This window comes from Manis javanica, chromosome 3 (genome assembly GCF_040802235.1).
Source record: "Manis javanica isolate MJ-LG chromosome 3, MJ_LKY, whole genome shotgun sequence".
Taxonomy (NCBI): domain Eukaryota; kingdom Metazoa; phylum Chordata; class Mammalia; order Pholidota; family Manidae; genus Manis; species Manis javanica.
This window is the reverse complement of record NC_133158.1, coordinates 1,285,097-1,310,283: the sequence shown is the minus strand read 5'-3', so window position 1 is coordinate 1,310,283 and position 25,187 is coordinate 1,285,097. Positions and strand designations below refer to the sequence as shown.

The following is a 25,187-nucleotide window of genomic DNA, read 5'->3' as shown; positions in this document are numbered from 1 at the left end:
CCAACAAGAATCAAGACAGTGTGATACTGCCATATTACAGGCATATACAGGTCAGTGGGATAAAATTGGGAATCCAGAAATAAACCCTTATGTTTAAGATCGGTTGATTTTCAACAAGGTTACCAAGACTATTCAGTGGCGAAAGAATAGCCTTCAATAAACAGTGTTTGGATGACTAGATTTCCACAAGACAATAATGGACTTTACCTCATACTATGTATAAAAACTAACTCAAAACAGAACTAAAAAAACAACTAAGTATTAGACTTAAAACTAATCTCAGAAGAGCACAGGCTTTTCGTGACCTTGGATTTGTCAGTGGTTTTTTAGATACGACACCAAAACCATCAGCAATTTAGGAAAAAATAGATTAAGTGGAGTCATCAAGATTAAAAGCTTTTGTGCTTCAAAGGACACCATCAAGAAAGTGAAAAGAAACAATCCAGTTCAAAAATGGGCAGTGGATTTGCATAGACATTTTCCAAAAAGGATATACAGGTGGCCAATAAGCATATGAAAAGATGTTCAACATCATAAGTCATTAGGAAAATGAAATCAAAACCACATGAGATACCGCTTCCTACCCACTCAAAAGGCTATGGTAAAAAATGGAAAATCACAAGTGCTTACAAGAATGTAGAGTAATTGGAGGTTTTATACATTGTTGGTGGGAATGTAAGATGGTACAGTTATACATGGTAAGCATTTTGGCAGTTCTTCAGGAAGCCAACCAGTTGCCCAACAGTTACACTCCTGGGTATATATGCAGAAGAGTTGAAAGCAGAGATTTGAACAGAAGCTTGTACACCCATGCTCATGGCAGCATTACTAATAATAGCTGAAAGGTGGAAGCAACCCCACTGTCCGTCGGCAGATGAGTGGACAGTGTGGCCTATCCACACAGTGGAATATAATTTAGCCAAGATCCATGGTTCAGCATAGCTGAGACTTAGGCCTTATGCTCAGTGGAACAGCCAACACACAGTGATAACTGTTGTGTCATCACATGTGTATGATTTATGTAGAGCAGGTGAATTCATATAGACAGCAGTTGGTTAGACAGCTAAGTGGAGAGGAGAACAAGAAATTACTGCTTAATGCCTAGCTTCTCTTCGGGGTGGAGAGAAGCTTTGAAAATACATGTGGTGATGATTGTACAACATTGTGAATGTAATAAATGCCACTAAATTGTTGTAAAGGAAAAAAACAGCCTGTGTTCTTTACTCACGTATTTTGCTGCTATAACACTGTTTCACTTCTGACACTTCTGGTCGCTACATGCCACCAGGCAGAGAGGATTTCCTTCACCAAACACCTCTGCAATGTGAACTGGTGTCTTACGCTTCAACTCATTATGAGCATCTAAGCACTCAGTTATAAGACTGTCCCATAGCCGCTCACTTCTGATGCCAGCAAGTCCAGATGGTTACCTGTGCTTCTGACCAACCAGGTATAAACCTAGGTTCCCATGACTCCCTCCTGAAGTCCATTTATTTTGCTGGAGTGGCACACACAACTCAGGAAAATATTTTACCTACTAGATTACCAGTGTATTATTTTATTATGCCAGGATGTAACTCAGGCACAGCTGGATGCATATGGCAAGCCATGTGGGAAGGGGGTGCAGAGCTACTATGCCCCATCCAGGCTCACCAACCTAGATCTCTGAATCCCGCCCTTCAGGGTTTTTTGGAGGCCTTGTAAAGTACGTTGATTAAATCATTTGTCATTGGTGATGAATTCGACCTCCAGCCCCCTTTCCTACTCAAGGTGGGGTGAGGGGGGTACTGAAAGTTCAACGTTCTAATCACATGGTTGCTTCCCCTGGAAACCATCCTCCGTCCTTTAAGGATTTTTCCAGAAGTCCCCTCATGAACAGAAACTCAGGTGTGGTTGTAAGTACTAAGGCACTCCTTTTACCTTGATGTATCATTCTGGCGCTTTTTCAGGAACTGGAGCTCTTTGAGGACAAAAGACCGAATATTATAACAAAAAACTCTCCCATTGCTCCTATTGCTTAGGAAATTATAAGACTTTTAGGAGCTGTGTGCTGGGAACAGGGGTGAAGACCAAAAATACACTTTTTATTATAAATCACAGTATCACAATTATATACTTAAAATTTGTTAAAATGTTAAATTTATGTTATCACAACTTCTGAAAATTAACAACGGGATGCACCAAAAGCCATTGAATTTATGAGATAATTAGCATATAACATTGTATAACTTTAAGGTATATGTGGTACTGATATACTTGTATAGTACAAAATGATTAATACCACCATAGCATTAACACTTGAATCATGTCATATAATCACATTTTTTTTATTGTGATGAGAACATTTAAGATTTACTCTCAGCAATTTTCAAGTATATAATACAGTATTAGGAACTATAATCATTTCTATGCATTAGATCCCCAGAATTGTATACTTTAAAAGGGTAAATTGTACAGTATGTGAATTATATTTCAGTAAAGCTCTTTAAGAAAGATGGGTGTGTGTGTGTGTGTGTGTGTACATACATACACTTTAATAGAATAGCTTCTTTGCACTTGTTGCCCCTGCTCCCCATCCCTGCCAATATCAGTTAGATTTACCGCCCACCTTTCTGCCTTTCAGTGGGAGTCAGGGGGCACAGGTGTCCATGACATGTTTGCTGAGTAAACCTGGCCCAGTTTATTTGTTTACTGGTAGAAATTTAGGCTTGCAGAGTTTGAATATGATGGATTTGTAGCCCTCTGTGGCAGTGAGTAAACCCTTTGTTGTCTACCCCAATTGAACAAGTTACATTTCAGCAACCTCTCTAGAAACAGATGGGAACTGTGTGCCTTATGCCAGAACAGTTTTTCAGTGTGAAAATCAGTGTGTTGTAATAGCATACTAGCCCTACATACTTGGTAAAATTTAGTAACTCTGAGCTGCTTTTCCCTTGGTGAATGGGGATGAATGACAATACGCCTGCCTCCTGAAGCTCAGGATCACAGCAGCTCCTACCAAGTGTACAGGAAGCTCATTGTGGTGCACCTCCCTAAGGTGCTGGGTGCCTCCAGCCTGCTCCAGTCTGTTAGGATCTGAAGTAGTACAGCAGATTTTGAAATTTCTGACACCATTTGTATCATGATTAAAGAGAAGACCAGAATGATTAGCACAGTGTTGTTACTTTTGGTTTTTACTTGTATGCCGGATAATAATAGGGTGAGGCAGAAATGGAGACGAGAGCCACAGCCTGAGATTAAAGGCAGGCATCACTACGGGCCATGGCTGTGAAGTGGTTGTTCTCCAGAAACCCAGGCCTCTGGTGGAGCCCGAGGTACATGCCTTGGAAAGCACTTCCGGAACGGTGCCATAGAGAAGCCACCCTGCAAAGAGACATTGCTCTGAGTATTTAGGACCACGTCAGCCAGGATTTGCATACTACCAAAAAGGATGTTCTCACCCTTTGCTTTCTGCTGTTCAGGGCAGGATGTTTATGTCCAGACAGTCCTTATTTCCTCTTGAGGAAGGAAGGTGGTGGTTTCCAAAAGGGTAGCTAGCCTTTTGCCATCATTCCCAGCACTGTGCTCCTTAGCAACAGGGCCAGGCCGGTCATCCTGCTATCCCATTAAGAGCCAGTCTTTAGACAAATAAAACAAAGCTTCCTGCTTTTAATTTTTCTTTTAGTTTTTTTTTTTAATTTTTTTATTAAGGTATCACTGATACACACTCTTGCAAAGGTTTCACATGAAAAAACAATGTGGTTACTACATTTACCCATATTATCAAGTCCCCACCCATACCCAATGCAGTCAGTGTCCATCAGTGCAGCAAGATGCCACAGATCCACTATGTGCCTTCTCTGTGCTACACTGTTCTCCCCGTGATCCCCCCACACCATGTGTACTAAACATAGTACCCCTCAGTCCCCTTCTCCCTCCCTCCCCACCCGCCCTCCCACACCCCTCCCCTTTGGTAACCACTAGTTCGTTCTTGGAGTCTGTGAGTCTGCTGCCATTTTGTTCCTTCAGTTTTGCTTCATTGTTATCCTCCACAAATGAGGAAAATCATTTGGTGCTTGTCCTTCTCCGCCTGGCTTATTTCACTGAGCATAATATCCTCTAGCTCCATCCATGTTGTTGCAAATGGTAGGATTTGTTTCTTATGGCTGAATGGTATTCCATTGTGTATATGTACCACATCTTCTTTATCCACTCATCTGCTGATGGGCACTAAGGTTGCTTCCATATCTTGGCTATTGACTTCCTGCTTTTTAATAGAAACCCTTAAGTAGCAGTTATCAGGTATTGTTTGTTTTGTTTTGTTTTGTTTTGTTTTGTTTTTGTGTTTGTGTTTTATGCTTTAATTTCCAAATCATTGACTACAGCCAGATGGCCACCTGTGTGGCATTGTGGAATTTGTCCTGTTGCTGTAGCTTAAAGCATCACGTATCTGGACACAGATTTAAAAGGTCTCATGGACTTCTCTTTGGTGAGGCCTTCAGTAGGGACTGCACCAGGAGGCCTATGGGGCTTTCATGTTACCTGCAGAAGGGCGACTTACGAAAGCGAGGTGAGGCAGGCTTCATACCCGGCAGGCCACCTCTGTCCCTCACTGTCACTGAACTGCGAGGTTGCACAGCAGCCACGGATATGGCCTGTGCTCCCTTCAGGGTGTTTTCTTGGCCTCGTAGATAAGAAGCAAGGTGGGACCTAATACATGTGGTACCCTGTGCCCCGTGAAGACTGACACTCATGCAGGTGTCTGCTGGGGCCCTGCCTGGCTTTCTGGCAGCGTTCTACAAAGATGTTTTCAGGTGTGAAGGACCCAGCTGTGCAGTGATGGTCCGAAGTATACCCTAAAATTGGAGGCTTTTGAAAAGTAGATAGCAGACATTATATATGGCCTGTAAGATCTGAGGCAGGGAGACTGGACTGTTGAGACTAAAAACAAGCCTAGTAAGTCACCCAGAAGTAGCTTCAGGCTCATAGCCTTTGGCAGATGTCCTTGCCAAGTATAGCCTGGGGCCACGGAGCAGTCTGCACTGAAGGCTTTCCTAGGGTTTTTCTGAAGGTTTTTCCAGGATTTTTCTGCTTGCCTAATGGTAATTTGGTTGAAATTGCAGTTTTCTGATTCTTTACTATCCTATAATTTTTTTCCCCAACTTTCCTACCTGGGAGTCTTATAAAAAACTGTCATTGTTTCAAGGAGAGATTGATCAGAATGCCAAGGAGTCAGGTTTTTTATCAGCAGTTTTGGGAAACATGTCCCTTCTTTAAGCTTTTATTCCTCTGTACATGAATTCCATTCATCTTGTCCTTTTCCACACGAATACAGCTGGCTGGGAATACAGCGCCAAGTGGGATAGGCCAAGCCAGAAGTGGTCCCGTCTGGAGGAACTTACACTCCAGGAATGGGTATGAGTCAGACACACACAGATGGAACTGCTGTGTCTTCCACATACCAGTTGTTGAATTGAGCTGTGTGGCATGAAGGCCAAGTGAGGCCCAAGCCCCACTGTAAGGCAACATCTCATTTTGGGGGAGGACCAGAAATAGGTTTTGGAGCAGAAGGTAATACTTGAGATGGACAGGTGAGGTGTTATTTTCTGGGTAAAGAGAAAGTTTTTAAAGACATTCTTTGACCTGAGGTGGAGGCGTTTTACAAGTCTCATTAGTGAAGCCAGGTATGTGATTAGGAATGAACGAAGGTGGGAAGAGAAAATAGGCTGCTGTTAGAACTTTAAGATGCCTTTAGACCCTAAAGGTGAGGCTGAGGTGTGGACCTGATTTTGGCATTGAGGGCCTTCTAAAGTTTTATGAGCAAAGACATGACGGGCTAAAGCTCAGGCGTAGGAAAGGAGAGTTGGGCTACAGCAGGCAGAATGTGAGGAAAACAGTTGGATTCTTACTCCTCCCCAGGTAGGCAGTACTGGAGACTTGACCTGGAACAATGACGATGGGAACACAAAAAGGGAAGGGGTAGTGGCGGAGGTGAGACCATGGAAGGGCCGAATTCCCCAGGACTTGACAGCAGTCATGGGAGGAAAAGCAGGGAAGTTGGGGAATCGTCTGACATCAGGATCTTACAGTGACTTGAGTATGTTAGTGTAATTCTGTTTTCACCGTCAGGTTGGGGGGAGCTGGGAAGAGAAGATTTGACAGAGGTTGGGATGATGTCTCGCAGACGTTGAACCTGAGGTGCAAGTGGAACGGAGTGGAGATACGTCAGGAGTTTGAGAACGGGCCGGGCCAGAGAGAGAGATGTGGGAGCCACCTGCACCGAGGGCTGTCGGAAGAACTGGCATCTCCAGAGATGGGCAGAGGACTGGGGGGAGGAGCAAGGAAACCAGCCTGTGGGGAGTGGCTGGGTGCGGAGGCTGGAGCTGGGAGACAGGAGGCTTAGAGGCCTCAGCATGTTTGCGCGGCAAGGCCCAAGAGGAGGGCAGCAAGCGCAGCAGAAAATGTCAAGGAGAATGAGGACTGGCTTTTGCGCAGGGAAGTCACTGGGTCATCGGTGACTTTCGGGAGAGCGTCAGTAGTTCGGGCAGAAGGCAGATCTGAAGAATCTGAGCAAGTGAGTGGGTACAAAGCAGCACCAGTGTGAAGACCTCCTCTTTGAGACAGGCCAGAGAGGGGGATGGGCGGGAGGGTCGTGTGCTCCAGCGGGCCACGCTCGCACTTTACCGCGGCGGAGCTGGCAGGGGGCGCAGGACCGGCAGGAAGGGGGGGCTGCATAAGCGGGATGGGCGGGGCCCAGGCGCATGACCGCTGTGCCCCAAGTGCCCCTGTGCTGTTGGCCGGGAAGAGGACCCCTTGCTCCCTCTGGAGGGGTGCTGGCCTGGGGGCCATGGTGTGGGCTCTGAGAGTCAGTGAGCTGTCTGCCCTGTGTCTGTTGGTAATAAAGTGGAATTTAAGGGGACTCTGCATGTAGCCCTAAGTTGCTTTGGTGGGACACCCATTTCTGTTTGCATGTTGCTAGGAAACATACTGTTGGTTGGTTCTCTGTTGACAGTGGCTGCTTGCTGTGATCTGCTGAGGTTTGGGCTGCAACCAGAACACATTGTGTTTTGAGATGCAGTCAGAGAATATAACTTGGAGCAGTTATTTTCTGTGCCCTTCACCATGGCAGAGTTGGTTCTGACTTGAGCGAGGGTGGTACAGCAACTTAACTAAAGGCTTTGAAGGAAGAAGATAAGAACTTGTAAAACCAGTACAGTCATTGGCTACTGTAACATGTGACTAAATAGATGTTACAACTGATGATGACTGGGAAAATAAACCTCCTCTCAGCTCTCCAGCATCATTTTTGAGACTGAATTCAGAGCCTAGGAAGTGATGCATCTGCAGAGAGACCGCTGCAGGAGCTTGGTGCAACTTCCTGTCTCAGGCTGTCAGGCTGTGTGCTCGACAAGATGACAGCAAAGTGCAAAGGAAAGATGCTAAAGTAAAAGATTTTCCTGGGTCATTTTAGGGAAAAAATAGCGTTTCATTTTCTGATGTTTATACTTTTCCCTTCTTGTCAAAAACTCTGGCTTTACTGCTTGACTACCTGCCTCCTGGAAGTCCCCTTGTAATTGGAGGTTTTCATTTCCATCTTGTCCCTCACTTGTAATTTCTGTCCTTGTCACCAGTAGGGGCAGAACGATTTTATGTTTTTCCTGGACCAGATGTTCCCCAAGGAAAATTTTCTCGCATCCCCCTTTGGTTTGTCTGGCCACATTAGATCGAGAGAAGCTGTCTGTAGGGAACAGTACCATTTAGGAAGAATGCTATCAGAGGTAGCAGGCTTTTCTTGAACCAGGAATTTCTGATGAATTTTGTTTGTATCCTGTAAGGTCCTAATCAACAGGTTAGGCCTGAGGAGAGAGAAGAAGTATATAAGATCTTGACATGAATTTGAGAGGGTGAGAAAAACATACATTGACTTAGGAATCCTACCAAGATGTTAGCAGCCACACTGAACACAGAGGACAGACTTTGAGGGGGTAAGTCCGTCCACCAGTGTGCCCTGGGCTGTTTCACAGGAGGGCAAATGAGGTTATTTATCTCACCTTTCTCAGTAAAAATTTTATTTCTGGATTTACTGAACACCTACTGCATGCCCAATAAAGTACTGAATCACATAGGGCTACAAGAAGTTTAAGGTATGTTCTTTGCTCTGAGGTGATTTGCAATCTGGTTGGAAGACAAAACTCAACTGCAGCAGGTACAGGACTCTGAGGCAGGTTCTGCTCTCACGGGGGTTCAGAGAAAAAGTAGAGGGGTGGAGGGGCTGGAGCCCAGTGGTGACCCCAGTGCCGGACTGCAGCTCAAGTGGTCTCAGTTCATGTACTTGACTGTGGCCTGCTCTTATTTAAACATATTGAGCACATTCTCCTTTAAGTGTGTGCTCACTGATGATTTCATTATTAGTATGATCCTCAGTCTACTTCTTTTCTGCAAAAAAAATTTAAAAACTTCAAAAATCCCTGGATCATTTGTGGGTTTGGCTAAAACTTCCTGCCTGTGTGTATACTAGCCAGGCCACATACTTGCAGTGTGCCATGTCATGGTGTGCCAGGACTCAGAAGTGAATGAGGGCTGCACTCGCTGTCAGCCCTTCCCGTTGTGTAGCCTTGTGCTTATGAGTTGATGTGTACTGAATTTTAAAGCTAAATTTCCTATATTTTCTAGGCTAAAAAAATGAGTTTCTGATGGTTCCTTCATGTACCCCAATGGATGTCTCATCCACTCCACCCACTCTGGTCTGCGCAACATTCCCTTTAGACAGTATGCTTTCCTCAGTGAGTGTATATGGTTTAGGATTAATTTTGGGTAACAGACCTGAAATATACCAGCTTGAACAATACAGTTCTTGTTTTTCATTCACATGAAAAAAGTGTGAAGATAGGCAGTCTGGGGCTGAGATAGTGGCTCCCAGGGTCATCTGGGATTGAAGCTCCTTTACCTTTATTCCTCCAGCCCCAGGGTGTGAGTCACCCTCACATTACAGGCTGGCTGGCTGTTTAGAAAGGCAGCCCTGGCTCCGGGTTTAAGCACCAGGGAGGAGGAAGAAGGGCACGTGACTTCACTGTAATGAACTTTCTGGAAGTTCCACAAGAAACTGCCGATTACACCTCATGGGCTAGGACTTTGTATTGCGACCATGCAGAATGCAAGGGAGCCCAAGAAGTGTAGTATTTTAGCTGAGCAACAAGGCACACAGCTAAAAGTTGGCAGCTGTTCCAAGGGGTTGGTGGGAATTGAGGTGGCTGACCATTAATTTAGTCTCCGGTAAGTGGAAGAAATCTCCATCTCTTTGTTTTTTTTGTAACAGCTTTATTGAAGAAATAACCCACATGCTTTACGATTCCCCCATTTAAAGTGTACAGCTCCGTGCAGTCTAGTATTTTCATAGAGTTGTTCAATCACTTAACGATCATTTTGGAGACATTTTGTCATCCCAGAAAGAAACGCCACTATTCCCTTAGTGGTCATTCTCCATTCCTCTCCTAGTTCCCAGTGCTAGGTGACCACCAGCCTGCTTTCTGTCTCTGCTTTACCTATTCTGGCTTTTCATAGAAATGGAATCAACAATGTGTGCTTCTTTGAGACTAGCTTCTTTCACTGACGGAACTTTCTTGAGGTTCATCCATGTTGTAGTGTGTATCAGTACCTCCCCCCTTCACTGCTGAGTAATACTAATCTGGATCTATCTCTTATCCATTCATCCATTTTTGGACGTTAGGTTTGTTTGCACTTTTGGCTATGAGGAATAATGCTGCTATGACTATTTGTAAGTTTTTGTGTGGGCATATGTTCTCATTTCTCTCAGATGTACATCTAGGAGTAGACTTGCTGGGTCATACCTAGTCAGATCCTTTGCCCATTTTTAAATTGGATTATTTGTTGTCCTCTTACTGAGTTGTAGTTCCTTATATATTGGATCCAAATCAACGTTTTAATTACAACCTCAGGAGTAACCCTGAGCCAGACCACCTACCTACACTGCTATTCTGTTGAGCTGTAAGAACTTTTTTTATTATCAAATGTACATCACAGTGGTTTAAGAGTCCCCCACTCTCTCCCCCCACTGCACCTCCCACTCCCCCCGCACCCACTAGTAACCACCAGTCCCTTCTCTGTCTGTGAGTCTAATCCTTTTTTGTTTGCTTTGTTTTTATATTCCACAAATAAATGAAATCATACGGTATTTTGTCTATCTCCACCTGGCTTATTTCACTGAGCATAATACCCTCTAGATCCTTCCAGGTTACTTCAAATAGCAGGATTTCTTTTCATTTTATGGCTGAATAATACTTTGTTATGTATATGTACCACATCTTTTTTATCCATTTGCCTACTGATGGACACTTAGGTTGCTTCCATATCTTGGCTATTGCAAACAGTGCAGCAATAAACATAGGGTGTATATGTCTTTTTGAATTGGGTATTTTGTTTTCTTCAGGTAAACAACTAGTAGAATTACTGGGTCAAATGGTGTTTCCATTTTTAGTTTTTTGAGGAACCTCCATACTGCTTTCCATGAGCTATAAGAACTTTTTGTGTATTCTAGATAACAAGTCTCTTACCAGATATGTTAATTTGCAAACATTTGCTCCTATTCTTTGGGCTGCCTTCTGATTTTCTTGATGGTACCTTTTGAAGCACAAAAGATTTTAAATTTTTTATCAAGCCCAGTTTTCTTCTTTAGGTTTTGCTGGTGGTCGATATATTTGTGAATATACTATTCAGAGTATATCATGATAAATATATTACAGTAGCCAAAGGTGAAAGCAACCTGAGTGTCTAACAACAGATGAATAGACAAACAAGATGCGGTATATGTAAAATTGAATGTTATTCAGCCTTAAAAAGAAAGGAAATCCTGGCACAGGCTACAGCGTGGATGAACCTTGAAGTCATTATGCTGAGTGAACTAATAAGCCAGTCACAAAAGCACAAGTACTATACGATTCTACTTACATGCAGTAGCGAGAGTGGCGAAATTCATAGGGGCAGGAAGGACAGTGGCTGCCAGGAGTTACTGCTCAGTTATACTGTTTCAGCTTTGGAAGGTGGAAAGTGCTGGAGGTGAGTGGTGGTTATGGTTGCACAACAGTGCGGATGTACATACATAATGCCATTAAACTATTTACTTACAAATTGTCAAAATGGTAAATTTTATGTATATTTTATCAAATTTTTAAGCTGAAAAAATAGAATTTTAGGTCTTATATTTGAGCCTATAATATGTTTTGAGTTAATTTCTGTATGTGATGTGAGGTAGCGCTCCAACTTCTTTCTTTTGCACGTACCCAGTTGTCTCAGCACCATCTTTGCTGAAAATCACTTGATCCTAAATGTGAGGCCTCATTTCAGGACTCTCAGTTCTATTCCCTTGATCTGGGGGACTGTTGTCTATCTTTATGACATTACAACACTGTCTCAATTACTGTAGCTTTGTAGTAAATTTTGAAATCAGGAAGTATGAGTTCCCCAAGACTTGTGGCTATTCTGGGTCCATTGAATTTCCATGTGAACTTTCTGATCAACTTGTCAATTTCTGCAGAGGCCAGCTGAGATTTTTGTAGGGATTATGTTGAATCTGTAGATGAACTTCGACAATACTGCCATTTAACAATACTGTTTTCTAGTCCATAAATGTCTTTCCATTTATTTAGATATTCTTTAATTTCTCTAAATAATGTTTTGTAGTTTTTAGGGTATGTTTTGTACTTCCTTTGTTTAATTGATTTGTTTTTATTCTTTTTGATGCTGTTGTAAACAAAATTGTTTTCTTAATTTCATTTTCAATTCGTTCATTGCTAATGTATAAAATTCAATTGATTTTTGTATGCTCATCTTGTATCCTACAAACTTGCTGAATTTGTTAGTTTTAATAATTCTCAGTGTATTCCTTAGGATTTTCTGTATATAAGGTTGTGTCCTCTGAGCTGATAGTTTTACTTCTCCCTTTCCAATCTGAATATCTTTTATTTCATTTTCTTACCTTAGTGTCCCGTGTCATTTTGGATAGAAGTGGCAAGAGTAGGCATCCTTGTCTTGTTCCTGATCTTGGGGTTCAGGTTTTGGCCTTTTTGCCATTACATATAATGTTAGTTATGGCTTTCTACTTTGACATTGGTGTTAAGTGGAAAAGTATACCAGCATTTTGTAGTGGAGCGTGCTAATAAGGCTTCTTTGCCTCGTGTTTCAGCAATGGCTGCCATCCGGAAGAAACTGGTGATTGTTGGTGATGGAGCCTGTGGCAAGACTTGCTTGCTCATCGTTTTCAGCAAGGACCAGTTCCCAGAGGTGTATGTGCCCACCGTGTTTGAGAACTATGTGGCAGACATCGAGGTGGATGGGAAGCAGGTGAGTATAGGTTCCCTAACAGCTGGTACTATTTTGCATGCTAGGATATTCCTAGAGCCTTTAGCAAAAAAGGCCTTTTTTTCTCTTCAGTAAACAATATAACAGTAACAAAAAATGTTAGAATGAGAAATCCATTCTCTTCCTGCCTCCTTAGCCCAGTTTTGTCCATCTTTAATTGCTGTCATTCTAGACTTTGCCCACATCCGTGTCTGTTTCACATGGGGAAGCCTCAGTGCATGTGTTCCTTTCAGCTTTATTTATATTTGAAATGCAGTTTTTTTGCCAAATGGATAATGCTAAAATTAACCTCTTTGTATATAGATGGATTTTTTATTCTGTCATAGTATTTCATTAAGTGCTAAAGTATGAGATTAGTAGGTCAAGAGGTCCGTATTGATCATGCTTATAAAAGCATAACCTCCACCAGCAGCAGTGTGGCATTCAGACAACATCCTCACGTTTAATTTTGTAAAATGCATTCTGACTTTAACAGAAACAGGCTGCCACCATTGCTTTAATTACTATCGTTGGTGGTGAGGACAGTGGTTCCCCTTGTCTGTCCTGAAAGCCCCCTGCAAAACCGGGGCAAAGCTCTTGTGGAATCAGAGCACCGTACAGATTTTTTATCTTCTGCTCCCTTCTGTGACATCGCATCTCACCTGGCTTCCTACCCACTGCAACTGGGTCAGCTGAAGAGAAAACCCCAGAACAAGGGGTTCTTCTCTAACATACGCAGTCCCTCAGGCATTCCGCCACACACCTCACGTTGCTCGCTCCTAACTCACTGGCTTCCGTGATTCCAGCTCCTTTCTCCCTTCTCATTTGCCTGCTGTCCCTCCTGTCCCTGTGTTCCCTGGCCTCACTGTGTGGCCCTGTGTGTGGAAAGTACGTTAGGCCAGCCACTCGGCATCTTAGGGTCCTTTGTCATAAGGTGTCCCTGATGGTTTTGTGATCTCAAGTAAGCCGCCTCATCTTTGGGCTGCCTTCATTTGTAGAGGATTAAACATCAGGCATCTGTGAGGTGAGTGAAAGCATTCAGAGGCACCAGGCACGTCACAGAAGGGGCTGCACAGCAGCACACGCAGAGGCCCCTCTACAGTTTGTAGCTGTTCTGTCCAGTTGCAGGGTTGGCCACAGCCTTTGCCCTCATGCTGTTAGGAACTGTAAGGCACTTTTCTGTCCCAGAATGGATGGGGGGAAAAGCAGTAAATTGCACCCTCGAGAATTTTGTCTGGGTCCTGCCCTGCATCTGTGCAGTGTTGCCATTTCAACCTCAGTCAGTTCCCTGTGTGGAGGCTTGGATACAGGTGTTTCTCTGCACCTGCTTGAGGACTGGTTTTGTGTAGACAGGGTCCAGTGATGACAAACTGGGTGGAAAGCACAGAGGTTGTTGGGCCTGCTGCCACATAACAGCCCCATTTTCTCATGTAGGTGGTTGAGCGTGCACAGAAGGCCCAGCTGAGAAGTAGGGGCAGGTCGGCACTTTCACAGCATGTCTTAAACGCCCAGGGAATGTGTGCTGTCGGTCTCACCATCCTTCCTGAGAGCAGCTGTCAGTTGCTGTCATCTGTGACCATCAGTCGGGGAAGGTCTCTTCCACCTGTGGTAGTACATGTGTTTTAGGGACAGTAGTGGCCCTCTGTGTTCTTTGAAGCATCATTCATGTCTGGTTTCTTGGAACAAGCAAGATCTTACCCCTAAGAAATACAGGGACCTTGACTTAACACCTTGAGGATGGTCTATGAGTATCTTCTTCCCCTGCCAGCTTTAAACATGTCTGACCCTGGCAAGATAGTAGAGCCCTGTCACCCAAGGGAAGAGACCCTAAAATAAAGTGCTTGCTTTGGGAGATGCTGTTGTGGTCTAGCTGCCCGCCTCAGAGCCATTCAGTAGCTTCCAAGTCAGAGGGCGCTGCCCGGGAATGCTCTGTAAGAGTGCGCACTGACACAGCCTGGGGGACGTCCAAGATTCTAGGTGACTGCAGGCCCAGGAAGAGTCCTGCTGTAACCCAAAGGCTCCTTCCAACCGGACACGGGCCCAGCGTCTTGGAACCATTTATAAGGAAACAACTGGGGTTGTGTGTGCCCAGCTGAACACCTGTGAGGCGTGGAGGGCCCACAGGAGTGGGACCTGGCAGGGAGTGAATGAGTTTTTCCGTGCTGACAGTAGACCAGGAGTGAGGATTGGGCATCACTGTGTCACAGATGCACAGCCCAGGCTGAGGGTATGTGTGTGACGGAAGTGCAGTGCGCTTGTGGAGGTTGGGAGTAGCGCCTCCTGGAGCAGAGGTGGAGGGTGGAAGAGATAATTAGCCATTAACTTTAAGGAAGGAATGTTATCTCCAAACTGAAATCCCTGCTGTGAGGGCACTCAGAAGAGCACTCTAAGCTTAGAGGGAGAGCTCCTTAGCCCAAAGGGTCCCTGAGCAGAGGATGTTAAAAGTCCCCTGGTTGTGAGCAGAGGTGACAGGGTGGCCACAGTGATGGGCCGTGTGAAAGGGGCCCCACGTCCAGAGGCTGGGCCTCATTTTGTCCTCCACTGTATGTGGTGCTTTCATTCAGCCATTCAGAGGTTTTTGAGCAATACAGGCAGAGCCAGAGACCTTTCCTCAGCTGAGGTCTTGCCTGACCCCCAGCATGGAGTCTTTTCTTTACCCACCACCTCACAGACAGTCTTGTCTCCACGTCTCCGAGTCAGAGCAGAGTGACGAGATGAAGTAAGGGCACAGTTGCATGAGAACCTATTAGGAAAAGTTACTCTGTTTTTTCCTTGTCTTGTGGTTTAATTTCCCTTCTTACGCATCTCTGCTTTCTTTCCTATGTAGAGTGTTACTTAAAATTAAATAGTTCTTGTAGGGTACAGAGTTATTTTTGACTTGACATTTTGAATTATGCATGTTTTCAATTTGAGGAATTGCTACCTCATACAATATAAACACAACCTCCACCTTCAGGCATGAGTCTAATAAAAGGAGACCCTCTTGTACTGTTCAGACAGTCTGCCATCTGACCGCCATGGTGCCAGTTTCTGAGAGTGGAGGGGGTAACCTTGCACGCGTGTGTTTCCTGTCACAGGTGGAGCTGGCTTTGTGGGACACAGCTGGGCAGGAGGATTACGATCGCTTGCGGCCCCTCTCCTACCCGGACACCGACGTCATACTGATGTGTTTCTCCATCGACAGCCCTGATAGCTTAGGTGAGCGGCCCTGAGTGTGACTGTCACTGCCCAGCGCTCTACGCCCTCAAGTCCCTTCTGCGCATCAGTTGGCTGGAGGGCAAACAGGAACTTCAGAGAAGGACTCCCCAGTAACCAGAGTCCTGGAGGCTGGGCCCTGGGTCCCTTTCAGCCTGGGCCTCCATGGCTGCCCTGGGTCCACCTTGTGAAATGAACGGGTTACGAAACAAAAGGCCATCCTTCTGGACTAAGCGTTTAGGGAAGGCTGTGTGTGCCCACACCTGCGCTCAGTCCTTCATATCGAGACTGCTGCTTCCCAATATCTAGACTGGTGTTTTGCTATTTTCAGTAGTATTTTTAAGGCCCTGTTTCAGCCCTTTTCTACATGTCTTAGCAAATAGAGACGAACCTGGCCATTGCATTAGCTCAGTTGGCTCCATGTCAGAAGCCACTCTCCTTCGGGAAAAAAACGAATAATGCTTCTCTCACACCCTGCAAAGCAAGGCGCCAAGGCCTGAAACAGCCCGCAGACGTTGAAATGTCCGCCGGGCATTGGTACTCTGTCTTTACCAGGCAGTAGGTTGGTAACAGAGGCAGGCCCCGAGGGCCTGCTGCTGGCGTGGGCTTGCTCTGGGCAATGACTGTGGGCATTTTCTGTCACAGTTGTGCTCATATACTGACAGTTCTGGGAGTGCTCCGAGACTTTAATCACTTTCAGGGTCACTCAGGAGCCATACTGAGACTGTGTAGTGTTTCCCAGGACTGGGGCAGAGCAGGCTCTCTGCCTGGTTCACTTTGGTCATTTTTAACAGTTGTGTTTTAGTTTTGTTTTTCAAACTGACTTGGCTTCCTTGGCAGGTGAGGAGCTATGGAAGGCCCCGGAGGTGGGGGCAGAGCTTGTGGCCACAGAGAAAATGGAGCCATGTGACACCCTCCCCTCAGGCACAAAGATCCTGGGCTTTCTGAATCCTCTGGGAGTGAGCACTGTGTGCCCGGCCTCACCGTCTAAGCTGTCGTTCCATAGGGACAGACACCTTCAGAGCAAAATACTCTTCAGCCTCACTTTTCTCTTTTAGGAACATGTCTGCTGGTCTTTAAAGAGCTCTTTAGCTTTTGACCTGTCTGTTACTTTGTCATGCTTGTTTCTTGCTGGTCCCTCCGCAGAGGGCGGGCCCGGGGACTGGGCCTGATGTGGGGCCCGGGGTTGCTGTGCCTTCCCAGGAGGCCATTGCCATCCTGATAGGTCCATAGGTGGGGCCTCTGCAGACTGAGTTAGCGTGGTTTTTGCAAGGAACTGTTGGAGACTTCTGCTGTCTTGGCCCAAGAGTCGGGGAGAATCCCACCAGTTGTTTGCCCCAGTAAGATGGGTTGTGGGAACTCAAAAGTCTTGACCAAGGAAGTGCAAAGCCAGTGTCAGCCTACTGCTGGGCTTTGTGTGCTCTGAAGAGTGGGACATGGCACTACTTTGAGAACCTTTTTGTTCCAGAATAAGGCTGAGTTTCCAGGTTTCAGCTGAGTGATGCGAGCTACGGTGTAGCTGCTGCACAGGAAGAAGGGGGTAGTCAGTGTCTGGTGTGTGCTGAAGGGGCGAGCACCACATCACGGGCTTCCTCTCCAGCCCAGGTGTTCTCTGTCTGACATGTCTGACCTGCTCTTTCAGCCAGATGACAGAGAATCTTCCCATATTCTCAGTAACTCCTGCCTTTGGAAATCTGTCTTGAAGTCAGAGAGTGAACCATCTATTTCCAAAATGCACTCTCAGTTACAACCAGTACCATTTAAATGGCTGTCATCCTACGTACTTTGTACACATTAACTCAGAGTAATCCTGTTGTAAGTACCGCTGGTATCCACATTTTACAGAATCCCAACAGTGAGATGCCAAAATGTCACTCTTGAGCCATTTCAAATACTGGTAGCCCACAGGGTGGGGGTCATGCTGAGGGTCCATAAAAAAGTGTGGAGCCTGGGCCACCTGCAGCCCCAGAATGGGGACCCCTTCAGTAATCTGTGAGAGTCGCCCACCAGCAGTGACAGGGGTGGCCCGTGGGGGGGGCCTCCCTTCGTGGGCAGGTCACACCGTATGGAGCCACCCTGTGTTCCAGGGCCTTTACCTGGGCTGCACCTCCAGAGTTGCTGAGCTCCTTGGTGGGACCTAGGAGAGCTGGTGATTCTGTGTTTAAGGAAAGGGAGTTAGATTTTGCTTTTCTCTGTGTTTTTTAAGTTGGTAAGATTCTATTAATTGCCCAGCATACTTCTGAAGTAATTTTTCTACGCTAGGGTTCTTGGAAATTCTTCAAGATGGAATTGTGTGTATCACCACCTTATGTGCATTTTGCTTCTTTCAGAAAACATCCCAGAAAAATGGACTCCGGAAGTCAAGCATTTCTGCCCCAACGTGCCCATCATCCTGGTTGGGAATAAGAAGGATCTTCGGAATGATGAGCACACCAGGCGGGAACTGGCCAAGATGAAACAGGCATGTGTGGGGCAGGGCCCTGTCTCCCTGTAGTGTTCCTGACCCCGGGCCCCAGGCTGGAAGTGTCGGGAGCCCCCAGAGGCCGTCACAGTCCAGGCTTCTTCAGAAAGTCCAGGAGCCTCTCTGACCCTCTGGCCATCGCTGGCTGAGGCCCGGGGTCCTCAACTGCCCAGGCACTTTTCCTGGGGGTGGTGCTGTGCCCCCAAGGATTGCCCGCCCGAGAAGGGGCCTCGCAGCAGAGGGTGCCCCCCGTGCAGGAGCTTCACCAGGCTCTCCATTTCCCTCTCACGCCTTGGCCTGTGTGAGCCTAAAGGTGACCAGGTGGCAATGGAAGGACCAGGACGTCCTGAGGGCGGGGAGTGTGCAGAGCCCTGATGCCTTGGTCAGTGATGGTGGAGGTGTCCTCTTGGCTTCTGAGGAGCCACAGGCCCAGGGGCAGGGCTTCCGTGCTGTGGGCATGCCCTGGGGTCTCCAGCCCCTTGCCCTGAAGGTCGGGGTCAGACCTGTTTCCCTCCACAGCATGCAGTCCTCTGTGAAGCCGACTGCCGCAGGGAGACCCCATGGCTCCTCGGCCACTCGCCTGAGGAGGGCGAGTTTGACGGATTTTATGCCAGGGGTGGAGTTGTTTCATAAGAGAGCTCAAACCTGGGAGTTCGGCAGCTTTAAAAGAGGCCCTTTAGCTGCGTTTGAATACTCTACACCCACTTTCTCTGTGTATCTCACACTGTCACCTAAAGCACCTTTTCTCTTGGCCAGGAGCCAGTAAAACCGGAAGAAGGCAGAGACATGGCTAACAGGATCGGCGCCTTTGGGTACATGGAGTGCTCCGCAAAGACCAAAGATGGAGTGAGGGAGGTTTTTGAAATGGCCACGAGAGCTGCTCTGCAAGCCAGACGTGGGAAGAAGAAATCTGGGTGCCTTGTCTTGTGAAACCCTGCTGCACACAGCCCTCATGCGGTTAATTTTGAAGTGCTGTTTATTAATCTTAGTGTATGATTACTGGCCTTTTTCATTTATCTATAATTTACCTAAGATTACAAATCAGAAGTCATCTTGCTACCAGTATTTAGAAGCCAACCATGATTGTCAATGATGTCCAGCCCACCCGGCCCGCTGGGGTCCTTGTGACACAGCTCTGCCCGCCCTCCTCCGCACTCCCACCTGACACACAGGCGCTAATTCAAGGAACTTCTTAACTTCTTGCTTCTTTCTAGAGAGACAGCTGGTCACGCTTGTGAATCAGGCTCTAACTACTTAGAACTAACACGCGCTGCCCGTCCCGCCGGCGGCAGGGTTCTCTGGTGGCACCGCCCCAGAGCTCTCCAGACCTCACGGGCACAGCTCCGCGGGGGGCAGCCGGTGCTGAACCCGCTGACAGAAAGGCCACGTCATGCCCATGCCGTGCCGCTGTGGCACTCACAGTTCCATGGTGTTGTGTTGGTTACCTTAGAATTACTGTGTGATTAGTGCCACTCAGTGTACGCTACCAAAAATAAATATATCTACCCCGAATTAGATGTAGTATTTTTTGTATAATTGGATTTCCTAATACTGATTTTTGTCATCCCTGCAGAAAGTGTATTGGTTTTTTTAAAAAAGAAAGTGTATTTGAAAAATAAAGTCAGATGGAAAATTCATTTTTAAAATTCCCGTTTGGTCAGTTTCTCTAATGAAAGATGGCCATGTCGCCGGTTTTCGGCCCCTTGTGTCCCCGTACCCCCAACCGGAGGCCGGGCTAGGTAAGCAGAGCTCGGTTTCACGCCGGAGGCACGGAGACACCCGGAAGGCGGCGTCCCTGGCCGGCCCTGCGGCAGGCGGTGTGGCCCCAGCGCGGCTTCTCACGCCCTCCGGAGGGGCCCGCGCGTCTCCTGGGTGGCGCCGGGTCTGCCTCTCTCCAGCTGACTGAACTTTTTTCTGTACCACTTAATTTTTCCAACTACTAATAGAATAAAGGCAGTTTTCTAAACCTCCTGTATCCTGGCGTTTGTGTTGCTCCCTGCTCGGGTGGGAGAGTGGGCTGGCCGGCTCGCCCTGGAGGGTCCCTGCAGGGGGGCTGCAGCCTACCGAGGAGACCGCAGGGCAGTGCCAGCAGCGGCTCTGGATGGATCCCCGGCGTGTGGTCATTTCCTTACTCTCCGTTCACTTTCAGCGTCAGACTGAGCTCCCCATGCAGTTGACTGGGCCCAGGGAATGGCCCGAAGGCCGCCTGGCCCGCCTGGCCCTGCCTGCTGCTGCCGCGACGGGAAGGGTGCTCGAGGCCTGGGCACGCTCCGGGCGGCCGCGGGGTGCAGGGAGATGAGCTGGGGCCCCAACCCTAGCTGCCCGGCACTGCCCACTCCCGGAACCACGGGGCGTCACCGCAGACAGCTCGCCTGGGCGGCCGTCGCCAGCTGCGCCGCCACCGCGAGTCACACCTGCTGCGTGCACCCGGCGACCCAGGGCGCCCGTTACCGCGGGACAGCGACAGGGCGCGCGCCGGAGGGCCGGGCCCAGCCCCCGGCCGGAAACCCTCGGCGCCGCCTGGGCGGGACCCAACGTGCCCGCGCCGCGCGGCCTGGGCGGTGGCCGCATCCGGCGGAGCCGCGCCCTCCCGCCTCGCGGGGGGCCGGAAGGGGCGGGCCGGGCCGGGCCTGGGCTGGCGGCCGGAAGTACGGCCCGCGCCGCTCGCCTCTTTCGCTCCCGCCATGTGCGCCTCCGCAGCGCTCCGCTCCGTGTACGCCTTCTCGGCGCGTCCGCTGGCCGGCGGGGAGCCCGTGAGCCTGGGCTCGCTGCGCGGCAAGGTGCTGCTCATCGAGAATGTGGCGTCGCTCTGAGGCACCACGGTGCGCGACTACACGCAGATGAACGAGCTGCAGCGGCGCCTCGGGCCCCGGGGCCTGGTGGTGCTCGGCTTCCCGTGCAACCAGTTCGGGCATCAGGTGCGCCGGGGGCGCGGGGCGCGGGGCGGGGGGCGGCCGGGGCGGGGCGGCGCCTCACGCAGCGGCCCGCGCGCCCGCAGGAGAACGGCCAGGGCGAGGAGATCCTGCGCTCGCTGCAGCACGTGCGCCCCGGCGGCGGCTTCGAGCCCGGCTTCGCGCTCTTCGAGAAGTGCGAGGTGAACGGCGCGGGCGCGCACCCGCTCTTCGCCTTCCTGCGGGAGGCCCTGCCCGCGCCCTGCGACGACGCCGTAGCGCTCATGACCGACCCCAAGCTCATCACCTGGTCGCCCGTGTGCCGCAGCGACGTCGCCTGGAACTTCGAGAAGTTCCTGGTGGGGCCGGACGGGGTGCCCGTGCGCAGGTACAGCCGCCGCTTCCCCACCATCGACATTGAGCCCGACATCGAAGCCCTGCTGCCCGCGGTGCCCGGCTGTGCCTAGCATGGCGCTCCTCCCCAGGCCTGGCAGCAACCCCGGGATTTCAGCCATGATGGTGTTGCCTCTAAACATGGAAGGAGGAATGCCTGATGTCCAAGAAAATCCCCGGGTGGGCGCTGGTCCTGTCCTCCCCCAACCCTGAAGCCCACGTGCTTCCCTAATAAAAGTGTGGGTGTCCGCAGGTCGCTGTGTGTGTGTCGGGTGTCAGTGGCAGCGGGGTGGGGGGGGGGCACCTCTTCCAACCGCGTGGGCACAGTGCTCCGAACTGGAGCCCCCACCGCTGGCCCTCGTCCCAGACAAGCCTGAACTTGGGCCCTCGTGTCCGCAGAGGGAATCCTCTCCACTGTGTGTGAAGGCCGCCTCCTCCCAGGGTTTCCCGCTCTGCCCCCCGCTGGCCCCACTCCAAAAAGAAAAACCGGTGGCTCAGTTCCTGACCCCAGGAGTAGTAGGCCTCTCCCTTTCTGAGGATTTGCTGGGTGTGAATGGCCATCGCAGAAGACAACTCCGTGGGTGCCCACTCCCAGTCAGAGTCTGGCCTCTCCAAGTGTAAGGCCCATTTTACAGCCGGAAACTCATGCAATATTTCATCTTTGCACATTGCTGCCCCGGCTTGTATCTGCTCTGACGCTGGCGCATTCAGCGCGGGAAGAGTAGACACCTGAGCTGGCCACGCCCTCCTGCTCTAGGCAATCCCGTGGTCAGGCGGGGGGTGGGGGGGGAGGATACGGGGCCAGCTGCTGCCGCTTAGGTGTGGTTCGGCCCAGCCTCCATCTGTGGGTGTTGCTGCCAATCTTTTGAGGCAGACGTGGAACCACTTCCTATCAGTACTGGGACTCTGCAGGGTGTGGTCACAGCTTGGGCAGACAAGGACCCAGTGACTCCGGCGGTCACCCATAGCACAGTATGTGGGCCAGAGGTCTGGACTCCCAGTGTGTTCAAATGGGTGGCTTAGCTCTTCCGGGTCAGAACAGTTCTCCAGTCCTGAACAGGAATCCTTGTTGGGCCTCCCCCTGTGTCTGCCCTTAGGTCGTTGAGGTATGGAGGGCCCTCCATTCCCCTCCGCACCAGAACTCACGCCACAAGGCCTCTCCGCCTCAGCGTGAGCCCCCAGACCTGACTGAGGCCCTGCCATCTGTCCACCTGTGGACCGCGCACACCTCTGCCGCCCTCAGCTCAGTCTGGAGTGCACGTGTGCATGGACGGGGCTGCTCATCAGCCTGCAGGGCCTTGCCTGTGACATGCATCAGCACGTTTGTCAATAAAAACAAAAGACTTTCCACCCAAAACAGGACCAGAGCTTTTTGAGCATCATTTGTAGCCTCCAAATCTGCCTTCTGGGATGGAGAATAACAATTGCCCATCTCAGTATATCTGGGTACACACCGGCCATCTGCCACCCCGTAGCCCCACGTTCCTTCCCTGAGAGCCCTCTGCACCCTACTGCAACATTCATCCTTCAGCCCTGTGCCCACTGGGTATCTCAGGATGGCAGGAAGAGGAAGATGCTACAATTACTGAGCACGGTTGGCTCTGAGGTAGTACCGGGCATTTCCCAGAGGGCCTGGCCCCGGAGGGAGGGCTACTTGCTTGCCTCCTGAAGGACATGGCAGCAGAGCTGAAGAGAGGTCAAGCAATGAGTTGGCCAAGAAGTGAGCTGACGGAGGACAGTGTGAGGGCCTCAGGTGGTATCTCGCTGAGTTGCACATCGCGTGAGGCAGAGGTTTGGGGGGAAAGGCGTGTGTGCAGATTCAGACATGTCGCGTGAGATCCACACGGAGATCCCTGGGACAGGTGGTTACGAGATGGAAAGGACTGTGGGTTGAAGACAGAGGTGTAGCCAAGGGGACAGGAGCAACCACTGGAGAGCTTGAGGTCACCTGGGAAAGTGGCGAGAAAAAGCCCAGGGGAGCCTGGGCCTGGGGCCTGTGCTTCCCAACCCTTTCAGGCCCTGGCAGGCGCACTGTGGGGAAGAACCAGGGCGGAGCCAGGCAGCCGAGGGCCGGGACGTTTCAGAAGGAAGGCAGCTGGGTGGGCCGAGTGCACCGGGACTGCAAGTTCTTCTGAAATCAGCTTCCAAGGCACAGCTGGAGCTGAAGCCAGATACCCAAGTGCACAGCACGGCCAGGCCCGCTCTGGCAGCTACACAAGTGCCCAGGACCACCTAGGTGCTAGCTAAACCTCCACTGATTGGGAGAGTGGGGACGTAGGGTCCTACTCGGTGACCTATCAGCCAGACACATGAGAGGCTTCCTGCCCCAGCTGTCCCCTTTTCCTGTAAAGGGTCAGTGCAGCCCCTGCCACACCTGCTGGTTAGGTTCCAGGATGGGAACCCAGGGCTTCCGGACGACTCCAACCTCTTCTGCCCGGTGACTCATGCCTCCTCACCCACTCATTGTTATGCTCAGTTTATGCCTGGGGAACAAATTCTGAGCGCTCAGTGTGGCCCAGCCTGGCAGGAGGACACTCCTCAGACTTCAAGCAGCCTGCCTCCTTAACCCAGCATCCTTTCTGACCCTCTGCTTCAGGAAGACTGAATAAAGCCAGTTAACGCTCCATCCTCCCCAGGACAGGGCTTCCCCATGTGCACATACAGGACACGCCCAGACACACTCTTCATTCTACCTTGTAACTGCTACTGATTCCGATCTGCACCCTCCCCGCCCCACCCCACCCCACCCCACCCCACCATGAATCAGCAGCTCAAAGGCAGGATACTGGCACAGGAACCCCAGGGAGCCTGCCTGAGGTCCCAGCCTTTGGTGGTAGAGGGGCTTCTAAGGAAGCAATGGGGACTCAACTGCTGCTCAACTACGTATAGAGGCTTCCATTTTAGCAGTTTTTCCAGGAATACTGTTTTTATTCCCCCCTTTTGTTTGGCTTCGTTTTGTTTTAAACATTAAATCTATTAAAATTAGATGTATGTATATCATATTGTCTTGATGTACACTTTAAACCTCACCAAAGCTGTGGGAAAAAAATCTGCTAAAATTCAGTGTGGCGCTTCTTGCACAATTAGCCCTTTATCAGATGACTTCCTTCTTTGGTCTCTATATAGTTCCTCAAACATTTAAAGCAAACTTATTTTCAGAGAAGCATTGCTGGTCTGATCAGCCTAATAATAAATCTTACCATTTCGAACTTTGAGGTAACGCTAAGTAACAACTGCCTGCTCATTTCCCCAAGAGAGTATAGTATGGAGTTTTAAACACTGGGCAGTGACCCCCATCAGAGTACTCTAAATTTGACAGGTTTTTTTTTTCATTACGATCACCAAATAGGCTGGAAGATCTCTGCTGCATACAAAGGTGAAGCATGCCCTGCGTTGGGCAGTGTTGGACTAGATGTGGGGGCACAAAGAAGAACAGTTCTTGTCCAAGGTGGGGTGTCATGTGCCCTGGCTCTGGGGGGACAGAGAGGCAACCTCTGAGCCCCAGCATCTTTCATCTTTGACCCCCCCACACCAAGAATTCAACTCCAGGCGTGTCAGTTGGGAAAACAAAAACACGAGGTGAAACCAATATAATGTTGTATATCAACTTTACTTAAATAAAAGACCACAAAAGATCCCCACCTAAGTAGGGCACTTGCTGGTGGGTTCTGTCAGCTGCGTCCAGAAGCCCTGAGACTGACATGAGGTGCTGGAACGCACAGCCTTTCCACCGCACGTGCTGCAAACAGAACCCCCACGCCCAGGACCCCACCCCAGGTCCCGCGTACCTGTGGCCTCAGAAGGAGGGCACAAAACAGGTCCCTGAACCCAAATACCTGGAGTCAGAGCAGCATCCAGGGTTGTGTCCAACAGCCCTCCTGGCCACCCGGCTCCAGAGGGAGGCAGGTGGAGGG

General features: G+C 49.3%; 2 protein-coding genes across 4 annotated transcripts in view; both read left to right on the top strand.

Moving 5' to 3' along the window:
• RHOA (ras homolog family member A) overlaps nucleotides 1-19,955 on the top strand; it is a 52,921-nt gene extending 32,966 nt beyond the window's left edge. For both annotated transcript variants that reach the window (XM_073230585.1, XM_017639632.3), the window contains 4 exons: nucleotides 12,179-12,336; nucleotides 15,411-15,531; nucleotides 17,859-17,989; nucleotides 18,746-19,955. In XM_073230585.1, coding sequence (XP_073086686.1) covers nucleotides 12,181-12,336; nucleotides 15,411-15,531; nucleotides 17,859-17,989; nucleotides 18,746-18,919 — 582 coding nt within the window. In that variant the 5' untranslated portion in view covers nucleotides 12,179-12,180 and the 3' untranslated portion in view covers nucleotides 18,920-19,955. The remainder of the gene's footprint in view (nucleotides 1-12,178; nucleotides 12,337-15,410; nucleotides 15,532-17,858; nucleotides 17,990-18,745) is intronic.
• Nucleotides 19,956-20,597: 642 nt separating this feature from the next.
• GPX1 (glutathione peroxidase 1) lies at nucleotides 20,598-21,526 on the top strand. 2 transcript variants are annotated; one of them, XM_073230584.1, is made up of 2 exons: nucleotides 20,598-20,911; nucleotides 20,970-21,526. In XM_073230584.1, exons 1-2 carry the CDS (start codon nucleotides 20,674-20,676, stop codon nucleotides 21,299-21,301), a joined length of 570 nt encoding a protein of 189 aa, XP_073086685.1. In that variant the 5' UTR covers nucleotides 20,598-20,673; the 3' UTR covers nucleotides 21,302-21,526. The 2 variants fall into 2 exon arrangements, with proteins under 2 accessions (XP_073086685.1, XP_036850247.2); XM_036994352.2 differs by having other exon boundaries at nucleotides 20,605-20,907; nucleotides 20,988-21,526.
• The last annotated feature ends 3,661 nt before the right edge of the window (nucleotides 21,527-25,187 follow it).